The following is a 16,823-nucleotide window of genomic DNA, read 5'->3' on the forward strand; positions in this document are numbered from 1 at the left end:
TTGTTTCTAACTTGGTACAGAGTAAATCTGATCACTGAACACTACTAAGTCATTAGCTGTTATAGTACTATTATCTCATCCATACCTCATGGTACATAGCTTCTAACTACTTATGTCAATAAAATAAAGGAAAGTAACATATTGTATACTCCCTTAATATGCAAACACTTCATTGTCTTTTTTCTCCTACTTAATTTTTCAAAGTTTGAATTCAATGATTAATCTTAATTGATTTAAATAATCTCTTTAATTCATCAATATTCCACCAGTCTTGGTGGATTAAATTCTCCTTCAGACATTCCAAATAATATTGAATTACCGTATCACATCCAATAAGCACTCTACCATTCCTCTAAGCGCCCCTCTTCTCCTTATTGGGGCCTAAATTTTACAGACCTCGAATCACATTCTGACTGAATTGATGAAAACCTTAATAATTTTATGAAAAGCTAATCCAAATTTACATTCTGACTGAATTGATGAAAACCTTAATAATTTTATGAAAAGCTAATCCAAATTTGGTTCTATTAAGCATTCCCTTTTTTTTCATTTTTATAAGCGTCAGGGTGCTTATTAACTGGAATAAATACGGTAAATCATGGTAAGGGGGAGGGGGTAGTTAAGTATTTTAGAATTCAGCTTGGGAAAGTTAAGGCAGGTTTCACACCCAAAAATCATTTACTAGAGATATATAAGTTTGTGGTATAACCTGATCCCCTTTATCGGAGACCCCACAACTTTTCAGCCAGTGGTATCAGTTACCATTTCACACTGGCACAAGCCTTCTAGATAATCTTGTCAGAGACCCAGCAATTCAAATAGTTTATTACTCAATAGACCCCTAATGTTGTTAAATCTGAAATTGGAGGAACTTCCTGTAATTCACTCCCACCATCGCCAGCACCAATCAACCAATGGTTGAAGGTCAAAACTATAAATATTTGTTTTAATCATGCAGTGTTTTTTAAGTTTCCCAAGATGATAGAATTTGATTTTTTAAAGTTTTTACATGGACCACATCTTAAACACTCAACACCAGTATCAAAACGTTTTATGATCAAGGTTTATTTTGCAGCAGTTATGATTTTCTGATCCTAAATATATAGGTATTTTCTGTGATTTGTTTATACATTTTCTAACTTTATACCTATCATCAAACCCTGTGGACAAGGCTATGGTATTACTTAACCATAAAAAATTATGGTTACCCATGGCACACCACCTCATGAGATCACGGTCAACAATGGTAAACCATGTTGTGTTACAGGAGGCTAACATGGTTTTTATCAAACCAATTGGTCAAACTTGGGCTAAAGTCATGGTCAGCCATGTTATGGTCAGTCATGGTCAACAGTCATAGTCAGCCATGTTATGGTCAGTCATGGTCAACAGTCATAGTCAGCCATGTTATTGTCAGTCATGGTCAACAGTCATATAGCCATGTTATGGTTAGTCATGGTCAATAGTCATAGTCAGCCATGTTATGGTCAGTCATGGTCAACAGTCATAGTCAGCCATGTTATGGTCAGTCATGGTCAACAGTCATAGTCAGCCATGTTATGGTCAGTCATGGTCAACAGTCATAGTCAGCCATGTTATGGTCAGTCATGGTCAACAGTCATATCAGCCATGTTATGGTTAGTCATGGTCAATAGTCATAGTCAGCCAGGTTATGGTCAGTCATGATCAATAGTCATTGTCAGCCATGTTATGGTCAGTCATGATCAAAAGTCATTGTCAGCCATGTTATCGTCAGTCATGGTCAACAGTCATAGTCAGCCATGTTATTGTCAGTCATGGTCAACAGTCAAAGTCAGCCATGTTATGGTCAGTCATGATCAACAGTCATTGTCAGCCATATAATGGTCAGTCATGATCAACAGTCATTGTCAGCCAGGTTATGGTCAATCATGATCAACAGTCATTGTCAGTCATGTTATGGTCAGATATGATCAATATACTATGGTTAATAAACATCATATCTACATTTTCTAAAATTGTCCATTATTGCCCCATAATGATACAAGCTGGTATATGTTTAGCCATGCTACTGTTTACGTATACAGCAGCAAATTCTGCAATATTTCATTTCATTTCAGAACATAAACAATGCAAAATACAAATTTAAAGTCCTTTTCTGTATGACAATGTCCTCTCTCGTTTGATTGACAGCTGGTGTACTGTTAAAAACATGTAATTAATAAAACAAATCTATATCTCATTTACAACCATATTAGGAATTTTCAAATTATTTGAAACATGCTTTTAAATATTTCATATTTCGAATATTGAAATTTTCATTAGTTTTTACATTTCGATATATTGATTAGCACAGACGGATATTAATTTATGATAACAATACTATGTATCAATCTTTTAATCTGTACACCTGTCAGTTTCACCTGTTGTAGCCCACGGTGACAGCTGGATGTTTACCCCAGTGCTGCCGACCACGACCGACAACCATACTACAAATGTAGATACCACCAGTTAATTTCCTATCCTTACCATACTGAAGAACTGTAAAATCATCCTGAATCTTCCTGTTAACTGTTTTCTATAGCTCAAAGCTTCCAAATTAATGACCCTCCACAGCCTGAGATATAGAGCAGAGGTAATTAATTAAAAATACTGTGTACGGCATGCCTATCTGAAATTTCCTTAAATTCCACAGCACTTGATTTGTGCATTCTTCCTCATTTATGTTTAATAAGGATATGGGGACAGCGTAAATGTATATACACTGCAACAGGTAGGACACGTGCCATCCAGAAAAATAAGAATAGTTCTTTGCTCGTTGATACAACATTAACAGAAAAGTCCAGACCATTTCTCAAAGATAGAAACACTCAAAACATTTGAGCTATTAGAACTTATTTTGTACTGAAATAGCTGAATACAAAGCTAAAATATTGCTGCATGGCGATAGCTACAACATTAATTGTCATCACAGATTTTGATATTTGACTAGAAGCCCACAGCGGTGATTAAAGGCTGATAATTATATCATTTACATTCCATTCACACACAATTGGAACTATACCTAACATTTTACTGATAAACTCTATTCCTGATAGCATTCCATTAACGTATCTTGTTTACATTTTATTTCTTCATGAACCAATCTAGTGAGCACATTCAGAAAATTCATAAAAAAAAAAAAATATTCATAATCATTCATTCAAGAAAGGAGAATTCAATTAAAGAGGCAATTAAGTGAACTATTTATGTTGAGAGAAAGCAAAGGTCATTTCACTAAATACTGGTGCACTTTCAGTTAATAATGAAAGATACCTTGTGTGTTTCAGATACAATATGCTATATAAAACATTGGATGATAGCCACTGGATGCCACGTTATGGATCATAATCTTACCTTAGTTGTTTGGACTAGATGAGTAAAAAATGTGGGAATATTATAACATTGTAGTTCCCATTTCAGTCCAGCACTAAACCTATGTCATTTTTCATATCCTGAATATTATAACATTGTAGTTCCCATTTCAGTCCAGCACTAAACCTATGTCATTTTTTATATCCTGAATATATAACATTGTAGTTCCCATTTCAGCCCAGCACTAAACCTATGTCATTTTTATATCCTCAGGTCCAGCACTAAACCTATGTCATTTTTTATATCCTGAATATTATAACATTGTAGTTCCCATTTCAGTCCAGCACTAAACCTATGTCATTTTTTATATCCTGAATATTATAACATTGTAGTTCCCATTTCAGACCAGCACTAAAGCTATGTCATTTTTTATCCCTGAATATTATATACATTGTAGTGCCCATTTCAGACCAGCACTAAACCTATGTCATTTTTTATATCCTGAATATTATAACATTGTAGTTCCCATTTCAGACCAGCACTAAACCTATGTCATTTTTTATATCCTGAATAATATAACATTGTAGTGCCCATTTCAGACCAGCACTAAACCTATGTCATTTTTTATATCCTGAATATTATAACATTGTAGTTCCCATTTCAGACCCAGCACTAAAACCTATGTCATTTTTTTATATCCTGAATATCATAACATGTGTTCCCATTTCAGACCAGCACTAAACCTATTCATTTTTTATATCCTGAATTATAACATTGTAGTGCCCATTTCAGACCCAGCACTAAACCTATGTCATTTTTTATATCCTGACATATTATAAGCACATTGTAATTCCCATTTCATTTCAGACCAGCACTAAACCTATGTCATTTTTATATCCTGAATATTATAACATTGTAATTCCCATTTCAGTCCAGCACTAAACCTATGTCATTTTTTATATCCTGAATATTATAACATTGTAGTTCCCATTTCAGTCCAGCACTAAACCTATGTCATTTTTTTATATCCTGAATATTATAACATTGTAGTGCCCATTTCAGACCAGCACTAAACCTATGTCATTTTTTATATCCTGAATATTATAACATTGTAGTTCCCATTTCAGTCCAGCACTAAACCTATGTCATTTTTTATATCCTGAATATTATAACATTGTAGTTCCCATTTCAGCCCAGCACTAAACCTATGTCATTTTTATATCCTGTTATTCGATATATATCAGCCTTGATATTGATTATATAATAGTGTATAACAGTTAGTTTGATATCACAATACCTTGGAAACCAAATAATATGTTAAGATCAGACCGTTATCCAGACAAAAGTACAATTATCTCACCATAACCTAGATATACTGAGTCAAACTATCATACACCATAAATAGTCTATGTTGGAAATATAAGGTCACATTTGGAGATATTTATAATCGTGAAAGGTGTGCTAATTACAGATTTTTTTTTTTAAATACTTGTTATCATATTACAACTGATGAGTTGTCACCAACTTTAGACCTGGTTGTTCTAAAGAAATAGATTGTTACAGTCATTGATTTTCTATGGTAGATGTTGACAAACTAGTATAGCAACACGACTTCATGTACATTGTTGTAAAAATGTAGTCCTTTACAGAAAAAATTTAAACTATGAAACTTCCTTGTATTGATATTGTAGATGATTTTGTTCTACAGTAATATTTCCCGTTCTTCACACAAGATCATCTAGATGCTGTACTTCCTAATTTTACAGCAGTTCTAAGACAAGGAGATCCTTTGTTCCATTCATTATATATATATATATCAACCGAGTCAAATTTAGTTTTCAAGCATTCTATCACCTTAAACTCTACATCAGGGCCCAGTTGTTCAAAAGGTGATTAAGCTAATTACAATTTAACAACAATTTTTAAGTCAAGATTTATGGTTTCTGGTTTTTTCTCAGATACTTCAACTTTTAACTTATAACTAAAAGCTGCCAAATTCGTAGCTGACCTTAACTGTTGATGAGAACAATAAACAAAATATATTACAATAAAGCATTCAAGATTTTAAAACTCGGAAACACAAGCGTTCACAAAAAATTTTCCATGGATAAAATTCACTCCCAAAGGAACATACGTACCGTTTCTATCATGCTTACCTGTAAGAAACCTATGTTAATGTTATCCATAGATATAAGCTTTGCAATCAAAGAATACATTCCCAATTCCAAGAACTAAATATCACAAGCGAGTACCCCAGACCTATCCCTCAAGGTTGTTTTAGCTGTACATCAATGCAAGAAAACTTCAATGTATTCCATTGCCAAAGTTTTCTGTGATTAAGGTTAATAGAAATCAGATCTTCGAAGTTTTATCTGTTGACAGCTAGATTATTGCAGTGAAAACATATTGCAGTTAGCATTCATTCACAGCATTAGATGTGTGGATTGGCACGTTTTCCCAAATATTGGTAGGTCTGCTGAAAACATTCATTTGCTTCCAGACAAAGCACTTTTATATGATTTTTATACATCAACGTCATTCTCACATTCTCTAATCTAGCTTCAATCTTTTAGGAAGCAAAAAATTGAGCCAATTTCAGTACAGAACTTATACGTGTTGACATAAATTGTAGCGTTGCTGTCAACACTTGTGAAAATCGTCTGTAACCCATCCACACATATCCAGGGTGACTTGTTTGAGTTGCTCGTTATTTTGTCACTAACATACATATGTCACAGGCAGACTTATAAACAGCACTTCAAGTGCAGCACAGACTGGGAGGTGTCTGTGGAAAAACCAGGCACAGATGTTACAAATGTAAAATGACCTTGAACTTAACTAGTCTATCTACTCCCAAACAGTCTTTCATATCGGTTTCTGAAATTTGTCTGATTTAAGGTATCTTGACAATTTATTACATGGTTTATTGTTGTTAATCTTCCAATTAACTGCCAAGGTCATTTAAAGACACACCAAGTTCAAATTCGGAGGTGTGGGAAAGTTGGCCAGAGTACCAGGAGAAAAACCAATGACATGTAGTATTTCTATCCAGTATATATAGTAACTAGCTGTCTCACATAGTTTTGACCTCACCACCCTGATGTGAAGGTCACTGGTAATATATATATATACCTGGACATCTAATTATAACTATTTGTACCCACATGGTTGCTCCTTTGATGGTTAAGTCTGATTTCAATCATAACAATATTGATTCTTTATTTCTACATTATTCCGATACCATAATTTGATTAGGAATATTTCTTAAAATTTGCATCTTTCAAAATTATCCAAAAACATACTGAAAGGTTAAATTTTGTTTTTGTCTATCATAGGTGAAAAGGTAGCTCATAGAGTGTGCATTCTGTCGTGATTAAGCTCTGAAAGTCGGACCTTTATCTTTATGAATATGCATAAAACTGCCATAAGCAATCCACAACTAGCCTAAAGAGGATACAAATTGCAGATTTACTCAACAGTTCCAGAGTTCAAACTGCCACTTTTGTTGAGATATTTTTGCTATTGTGAGAGATTTACAAGTACTTGTACATCCTTTGACAGGAAGTGACACACAGGAAGTACATATTACCATGACGATACAATGTCGTCAGTATATCTAAACAACTTTATAACTATCTCACTCTATCAACAGGTGTTTTATAATTTTCTGACATGTCATTTGTTGAATTTAAAAAATATTCATATTAATTTATTGATTATATTCAGTAATCATGACAGTAGTTGGCAACATCAAAATCCAGCATGTCTCAAAATCGTAAAAGATGATGTGGGAAGCTGTTTAAAATTTAGCCATACAATTTTGGGTCTAAAATTTCTGAATCATTTACAATTAAAATATATTTCATGAACATTAGTGTATAGAGTTTTAAACTGAGTCATTGGAAGATTTCTTTGTGAAAATGTTTTCTTCTCATGATCATACAAGGGTTTTAAAACAAGAATTGCTAGCACTGATTGACTAGTGTATCTGATGGATATGTACTACACACAGCAGGAAATTTAACCCTACAGTAAACCTGGAATGTTTCATTTCTTGTGTAACTCATCATAAGTTCACCATAACCATGACTATACTTACTGTGGATGGTGACCAATATGGAACAGGGTGAGTGGGGCAGCTAGGGTAGCATCATGTGTCACAGGATTGCCCATAATGGAGTAGGGCAATGAGGGTGGCATCATAAGAGTGACATAGAGTGATTCTAGGTGGTACAGATTGGTACAGAGTGGAGTAGGGTGGTGAAACTGCATGGGCATCATGGGTGATTAAGAGTGGCTCAGGGTGGTACACTGTGGTAGAATTTCTGTTCAGGTTAGTGAATGTAGCATAGGGTAATGAATGGGATGGTGCAGGGTGGCATAGTCAGTGGCAATGGGTGGCGAGGGGTGACGAGGGGTGGCGAGAGGTGGCGAGGCGAGAGGTGGCGAGGGGTGGCGCAAGGGCTGGCAATGGGGAGGTTGCCATGGGTGATGACAGGTGGTGGCAGATGGTAAGGAGTGGCACGAGGAATAGGTGGCCATTGGTGATGACGGGTGGTGGGTGGTGAGCGAGAGGTGGTGAGAAGTGGCGCGAGGAATAGGTGGCCATGGGTGATGACGGGTGATGACGGGTGGTGGGTGGTGAGCGAGAGGTGGTGAGAAGTGGCACGAGGAATAGATGGCCATGGGCGATTAGGACTGGAGGGCTAGTTACCAATGAGAGAATGTCAGACATCTTAACTACTTAGCTAATAGCCAATATGGAATACATGAAAACAACGAATCATATTTTGTCGAGTCATCATTCCATTCAATATAATTGTGAACTACTACCAATTATCTGCAAACCTACACTTTCACTTCTATAACAGCCATACTATAGTAAAATATCCAAACCCAAGGTAATCTACAGCTAATATATTACAAGAACAAACAAAAATAAGAAAATTGTATCCAACATATTGACTGTATGAGTCTGTCATTATTCATTGATGAATTGGCTTGTATGTATAATGTGACAATACAAGGACATCAATAACAAAGGCTAATCCAGCCTCTTTGTTACTATACAGAGAGAAAAAGACAGTGAATTTATCATAAATCTATGGGACACTAAAAAAAACCTTGTATAAATTGATATTACCCATTGATCTGTATAGAATAAATAAGGCTTGAGGTCTTATGTGTTTCTCTGGTCCATTAAATATACAAATAGATAGTCCTATACAAAGCCATTTAAAATCCACACTAGGCTTCACATGTATAGCTTTAATAGAAGGACAGGCAATATTGAAGAAATAAAAATATTACTGACAATAAAATAACACGATGTCTATCAGAAACCGACAAATCTGAGCAGACGTCACAAAATTTATTATGGGAACATTGCAGTTTTCACAACTATAGCTCAATTAATCTATGTAATACAATTACAGAAAATTTACTACATGTATTTGATGCAGTGTGTATATGAATTTTATCTAATTACCTAAAGGCCATGAGAATACTCTACATATCATCGCATGTACAGAAGTGAGAGAAAAGTTTATATCAACGACACCCATTGCATGTTATAATCAAAGTTTATTATATACAAACATTGAAATAATTGTATTAAATGAATGGAACATTATACATCTCCCTCACACATCTACCTGATACATTGGCAATTTTTGTTCTAGGTGCAGTCCATGGCTTCATGTGAGCTACAACTACTTCCCAGATGATTCGCTAACAACTTTATCATGTCCAATCACACAAAAAAATCAATCTTGATGAGCAAGAAACAAAATATCCAGGGTTTAAATGCTGATCTCAGACTACAACAAAAAGCTAAGATTTTGATTGGTTTATCGTCCTAGTAATTATGGGAGATAACTCTGTACTATGAAAAGACGAAATAGTCACTGTTAAGTACAAGAAACTCCTGTAAGTTTCCGAAACATTTTATGACTTAGACTTTAAAATTAGCTTAAGATCATTACATAAACAAAATTAACTTAAGATCATTATTACTTAAACAAAATTAGCTTAAGATCATTACTTAAACAAAATTAACTTAAGATCATTACTTAAACAAAATTAGCTTAAGATCATTACTTAAACAAAATTTAACAAAATAAGCTAAATCATTACATAAACTAAACTTAAGATCATTACATAAACAAAACTAGCGTAAGATCATTACATAAACAAAATTAGCTTAAGATCATTACATACACAAAATTAACTTAAGATCATTACATAAACAAAATTAACTTAAGATCATTACTTAAACAAAATTAACTTAAGATCATTACTTAAACAAAATAAGCTTAAGATCATTACTTAAACAAAATTAACTTAAGATCATTACTTAAACAAAATTAGCTTAAGATCATCTATTTGTATAATTAATAAATTACAATTAACTGTTTATCTGGCATTTGTTATATTACTGAGTGGTACTAAAACAATTACAAATCCTTGAGGGCCTTGTGACCAAAGGCTGAATAAATAATACCAGTCCAGTCACTGACCAGTGGTCTGTTACCAAGACCAGATATCTCACTTGGTGAAGCATAACGACAGATGAAACATGATGACTATATGTCATCCTGCACACTTCATGTCAGATGAACTAAAACCCCTGATCTATAGTTCAATAACCAAGCATCAGCTCAATTTATGTATTTCAAATTAATATTTAAGGAGGTCTGCCGGCGAGTCTGTAAAAGGACTTGATGTTTAACATCAATGTATCTTAAAAGCTGACTAAAGATTTACATAGATGTTTACAGTATAATTGATTAATTATATATGGTTCAGTGATCAATCATAAAACATATCAAAATTGTTTTGCTTGAACGATTTTGATTTAAAATAGACACATGGAACTTACCCACAAAAAGTGAAGTGTTATCATTCTAGGGTGTCGTTAAACTTGTACCTCACAATTTAGTTTCTTCATTTTGATATATGCATATATTGTACAATGATTGTACTCAGAATTTAACTTTGATCCAGACAGACAACCAATGATAGTGACAGGCATTTCTGTAGTAGTATATTAAGGGATGATATGAGAGCACTCCCCCAACATTGGACATGTGATAAACATTCACACCTGATTATATATATTGACACTGAGGTAGAGGATCACCCTGACTCACAGTAAACACTTACCTGTCAGTAACGTTCAATCATTAAAACCTCAATGTCGGTCTCATATCTGACCAAAACTTACACTAAAGGACCCTCGATTACACTCCACACAAATCATCTAGGAGGTCCACAATTTTATGTATATATGTTTTCACAATGCAAAAACCTTAATATGCGAGTATAAATGCAGCTCCATTTTCTTAATTCTATTAACATAAACCAATTTAAACATGACCTACTCAATAAACCACCATGGCATTGATTGTCAAAGGTTTCTTTCAATGGTAGAGCGATAAATTTGTGTCAAGTCTTGTGATTGTTTAGCTGCTGTATATCCAACAACTCTACTCATATGGAATTTCCTTTTTGTCTAAGTGTCTATAAATAGTATAAGGACTGGTTTGCCCTTGACTGTATAATGTGACTGAGACAGGGGTGTCCTGCTCGGTATCTTTGTTGGTGTACTTCGCTGAGATAGCACTACAAAGTTCACCTATCACAAGGAGACACAACAAGAAATATTCTACAATTTCAAAATAATAATCATAACATGATTGCACATATGGGAGGCTGTCCTGACATATTTATAGCTGTTCACAATACAAAACTGGCAAATTAAACAAGATAACTTATCAGCTGGCTTCCTCTTCATTATTCAGTTTTGTCTACCTCCTGTCTGGCAAATCAGTGATATGAACACTGCAGTGGCAAAAAAATTGAACTTACACTCAATTTTTTTTTTACATTTTATTGAAAGGTATAGTTCCAATATGTAAGTTCCAATACGTAATCTCAGTTTCCTAATAAAAGGCAACATGATACCCAGTACCTGGGGTGATTTATGTTCTTTGGAAAAAAACCAGAAAGCAGATTTCTCAACAAAAACTAAATATAATCAGATGTTACTGTGTTTCTTGACTTTTTACACTGTGTTAATCAGGAGGGTTCAGAACTCACAGCATTATATATAAACTGAGCGATGTCATCACTGGAAACACATGGCCCTGAACAGTTTGGTGAAGTACATTAAGAGGAAAAACTTCATGGATTTTGAATGACTCTCTAAGCATGATATGCTAAATACACATTCCCTAACATGTGGCGTCCATATGGAAGTGTGAAGTATTGCTCTTAATTCACTGATCAAATTTCTCCGTCGTAGAATTTAATACCGTCCACCATACCTTCAATATTACCAACACTCCTCAGAAAAGACGAAGTAAATTTTTCGCAATAAAATACATGGATTATAAACTCATTCACCCTTGGATATGCATTTGAACTCTACTAATTCAAAGTCAGGAACATTTCATTATATATTTCCAGGGGTGAATGATGTAAAGAGGTAGTAGGGGCAGGAGTGGGTGAGCACATTGTATGGGTTACCGATGCTCGTTCCATATATCCTAATGTTCCCTTCAGATTCTATATGGAGACAGCGACGCTTCTGGGTTGTGTTTTGGATTTGATATTTTTTAATGGAAGTTATAATCTATACATATTTAGATCTCAGAAATTTCAGTCATAATAATTTACAGAACTTGTTCTTATAAAAAACACCAAATTGGTTAAACACTAAATGACATAACACCGTTCGTTAAATTATCATCTAGATTTTAACCATCTCAAATCGTCAACTCTACCAAATGAATTAAATAAGACTCAATTCCTATGTTTAAACATTTGGTGTCACATTTTATTTGTTATATAAATGTTAGTAGAACTACCAGAAGTGTACTATTAGACTAATCCCTTTCGCCAGCCTACCAACCCCAGATAATTGGACCCACTTAAACCTGTTTAGTCATCTGGTTAGGGCCTGATATACATGTTAATACAACCCAGCCTGATGCGATGATGAGAGTCTATCCCCTAAAGCAACATGTATAAACTGAAACAGTATTGTTGTAAGCTACATCTTTCTTCTAAACATTCCTTTAAGTTTTCCTGGGGGAAATTTCTTCATTTTGACCATGAAGTTATAGATTTTTTTGTTGATAACTTTCCCCCACAGACTCTCTAGAGCTCCCTGGACTCTCTCCTATGTTTGTATTGAAAGATATCAATGTAAACTAAGTAAACATTTCTAAATCTCTTGTAGAAATGTAAACATACTGATGGTTAAATCTGATTATAACTCTTCATATTTTTTCACACACAAAATCTTTCAGAAGCTGAAAACTTCAAACTGAAAACAGATATTGTAGATACTACAAGCTATATATATTACTACACACTAATAGTGTTGGGATTTGCTATAAGTCTCCGATGGGCGTTTCAGTTTCCCACCGGAAACATTACATCCGACCTTGAAATGGAAATAAAAACAAAAAATATCACTTACCTATTAATGTTGGTCACATTCTACCACCTAAACAGCAAGAGGATTGAATCTCTGTGACTCTGGCAGTTAAATATATGTCCGTATGTACGTACACTATCGTATCCCACTTTCTCCAATATGAAGTCTTCCTTAAAGTATCCGTCGCTCCTTATATCTGGAAAGGAAGTAAAGTTCTATATCCAAACAGAAATCAAATCTCTGTCCTTTGTATTCATTAAATAAGGCTTAAATGTACGAGTGAGGACTGGGGCTTGTAGTATCGTGGCGGATCAAGTGTTACAGACTTCCTCTAGGATTGTATAGGAGACTGTTACCGGATATATGTATACATGTATACACAAATACTGGGGGAAAAAAGTGTACGATATACATATACTGTCTTATGTATATAGGGCAATGAAAACTGCCAACTGCAGCATTTTTAAATTTTTTAATTACGAAAAGTTTTAAATACAAAATACCTTGGAAAAGGTATTTATTTTATTTTCACTTTCAAAGCATACCAGTAACAAAGATAACACTGATATTCATATTACATAATGGCTTTTATTCCACTTCAATTTCAATTGGTTTCATGAGGCAAAGTCTACTTAAAGACACAGCTTTAGTTTTAAAGGGTGAGCTGTCGAAAAAGATTCCTGGTGGCTTTGGATCATTAACACCTACCAACACATTTGAACTCTTCTAAAACTAAAGCTGGAGGAGCTCATTATAAAATTTCAGGGGTGAAATTTAGTTAGGAGACAAGCCAACATACTGATAACTTCAACATTTCAATGTCAAAGGTCAAATCAATGGAAGATGTTTCAGTGACGTAGTTATGTAGGTTGGTGCTTTTTTCTCTGGGTACTCGAGCTTTATGCCAACATGTCATAGTGTTGAAAACTTGACAATAGGGTGGCAATTTAAGACTGAAGAAATTTAATTGGTCTTAAAAACTTGTGACTATAACAGTTTACATAGATACGAGTGGTGACACCTATGCTTACATTTTACACGTGGCATATCCTTACATAGGAGCAGACAGGCGGGGTTATTGACATGTCGAGTGTCACTTCAATGATGACACACAACTTTGAATGTTTAGAACAACATATTATCAAGGTCAATTATCAAAAATTTATGTAGTAGTTTAAAAAGGCTTGTAAAAGTAAATTTCATGATTATTGCTCTAAAAGTTACTCATAGTTATAAGTATATATAATAACGTTGATTAATTCTATATTTGTGTTAAATTATACAAATGTATTTTTCTAATAACTTAAATTTGACAGTTTCAGAATGCAATACATATTAAAAGGGGGAGGGGGTGTGTTGTGTTGTAGTTCTCTTAACTTCTGAAACCCTGGGTGTAAATAGAATGTACAACAAAACAAAACCAAAATTTGAATATCAATTTTAACAGAATTTCAAAGTCAATTTATTGCTCAAATGCTTTGAACTGATGTATTTTCATAATTAATCAAATTTCATAGAATATGAAGTAAATGTTTTAATAGTTTTTTTTGTTTTTTTTTGTATTTTAGATATTTTTACCAGACAATGCAGACCATCTCAAACACATGTTATACACATGATGTACTGTGAGTGAGTTAGATTTGAGACTCTGATGATGTTTATATCAATGACAGATTAAGTGAATGATGCTTTAATTAGGCTTCTTTATTTCATATAGTAAAAGGTTTTAATGAATTACATGTACTTTAATTAACTGACAATTAGTAACATGCACAGAATAAAGAAACCAAGTTTAAATATTATACACATCAGTTTCGATTTAAAAACAAATTTGAGCGAAGTGTACACGTTTTAAATCTTCCTTGGGTTAAAACACTAAGTCAGTTTTCCATGTATATGAGTCAGGATTAAACTCTCTCCTGCATTTGGTGCACCTCAGAAACATGTGGTTAGCCCATGCTTACAGTAATGTTGAATTTTCTCCAAGACTTGTAATAAAAAACAGGTGAAATTTATCATTAAGTTACAAATGTGAATATACTTTCTAAAATCAACTGTAATTCCTTCCACACCAAGTAAAAGTATTAAAGTATCAGTAATTAAATTAAGCTATATTTTTGTCTTGTGATAAACTTGCACATGTACCAGCCTATATCCTTGTGTGCCTAAGTAATATTTTTCAAATATTTTTTTTTCACTCTATACTTGTGTCCTGGACTTATTGTGGTTATAAATAATCATCTGATACATTGCTATATATATATTTAAACTTCCTTGATTTCTATCTTGCATCCTTGCCTACCAATGATATCCTTGCCTGTATCCTTGCATACCAACTTGGTAATAAAGAAAATTTGCCCTTTTAGGGCCCCATCTGTCAGCCCCTAGGGGTCGAGCCAGGCTCATTCATATAAGAAATGATTGTCTTTCCACAACGAAGTTTCATACCAAATATGGATGAAATCCATCCAAGGATGAAGGAGGAGTGGGATTTTAAAGCTAAAATTAAGAAAATATGCCCTTTTGGGGCCCCATCCCTCAGCCCCTAGAGGTCGGACCAGGCTCATTTATATATGTCCTTCCCCAATGATGTTTCACACCAGATATGGATGAAATCCATCCAAGGATGAAGAAGGAGTAGGATTTTAAAGCTGAAATTCAGAAAATTTTTCCTTTTGGGACCCCACCCCTCACCCTATAGGAGTCAGACCAGGCTCATTTATATAGAAAATAATTGTCTTTCCCCAATAATGTTTCATACCAGATATGGATGAAATCTATCCAAGGATGAAAGAGGAGTAGGATTTTAAAGCTAAAATTAAGAAAATTTGCCCTTTTGGGGCCCCGCCCCTCTACCCCTAGGGGTCTGACCTATCTCATTTATATAAAATATTATTGTCCTTCCCCAATGATGTTTCACACCAAATATGGATGTAATCCAATCAAGGGTTAAGGAGGAGTAGGCTTTTGTATAAATAGTCTTACACACGACGCATGGCGCACGGTGAGTCGGCAGACGGCGCACGATGACGGACAAAACATGATGACAAGATGACCTAAAAATCTTGCAAAATATTACTTACACCTTGGTATGCATTTTATTAGGCCAGTTTTATATCTCTTAACTACTAGGCACAGTATTAAAGATTAAATTCACAGCCAGATATTATTTGAAATACAAACAAATATTCTCAATGATGTTTCATACCAGATATGGATGAAATCCATCCAAGGATGAAGAAGGAGTAGGATTTTAAAGCTGAAATTCAGAAAATTTTTCCTTTTGGGACCCCACCCCTCACCCTATAGGAGTCAGACCAGGCTCATTTATATAGAAAATAATTGTCTTTCCCCAGTAATGTTTCATACCAGATATGGATGAAATCTATCCAAGGATGAAAGAGGAGTAGGATTTTAAAGCTAAAATTAAGAAAATTTGCCCTTTTGGGGCCCCGCCCCTCTACCCCTAGGGGTCTGACCTATCTCATTTATATAAAATATTATTGTCCTTCCCCAATGATGTTTCACACCAAATATGGATGTAATCCAATCAAGGGTTAAGGAGGAGTAGGCTTTTGTATAAATAGTCTTACACACGACGCATGGCGCACGGTGAGTCGGCAGACGGCGCACGATGACGGACAAAACATGATGACAAGATGACCTAAAAATCTTGCAAAATATTACTTACACCTTGGTATGCATTTTATTAGGCCAGTTTTATATCTCTTAACTACTAGGCACAGTATTAAAGATTAAATTCACAGCCAGATATTATTTGAAATACAAACAAATATTCTGTTTTTTTCAAAGGAAAATTGTACAGCAGTCCTACAGATTGTGAATTTGACGTCTTGTGAGCGGTAAAGTAGATATCATATGATTGTTATGTTTGTTCTGAGTAAAAATATACATGTACATGTATCTATAAGTATGCAATAATTGGAAACCTAAAAGCATAGACAATTTTGCCAAAGGGATTCACTGTCAGACATTTCACCACTAGTACAGAGATACAGACCATTTTGTACCTGGCCGTAAGCAT

At 34.3% G+C, this 16,823-nt stretch overlaps 2 protein-coding genes across 8 annotated transcripts in view; both read right to left on the reverse strand.

Annotated features, from left to right (window-relative positions):
• LOC138333787 (tumor necrosis factor alpha-induced protein 8-like) overlaps positions 1-16,823 on the reverse strand; it is an 83,081-nt gene that overhangs the window by 35,293 nt on the left and 30,965 nt on the right. For 4 of the 7 annotated variants that reach the window (XM_069282369.1, XM_069282368.1, XM_069282378.1 and 1 more), the window contains one exon: positions 12,821-12,974. The gene's annotated coding sequence lies outside the window, so the exon portion shown is untranslated. Of the gene's footprint in view, positions 1-2,508; positions 2,528-5,489; positions 5,515-12,820; positions 12,975-16,823 lie in introns of those variants that run through there. The other 3 variants (XM_069282376.1, XM_069282384.1, XM_069282377.1) reach the window with 3 other exon arrangements.
• LOC138332686 (uncharacterized) lies at positions 7,663-8,019 on the reverse strand. Its single transcript, XM_069280677.1, has one exon. The coding sequence runs from the start codon at positions 8,017-8,019 to the stop codon at positions 7,663-7,665; it is 357 nt and encodes a 118-aa protein (XP_069136778.1).

This window comes from Argopecten irradians, chromosome 10 (genome assembly GCF_041381155.1).
Source record: "Argopecten irradians isolate NY chromosome 10, Ai_NY, whole genome shotgun sequence".
NCBI lineage: Eukaryota > Metazoa > Mollusca > Bivalvia > Pectinida > Pectinidae > Argopecten > Argopecten irradians.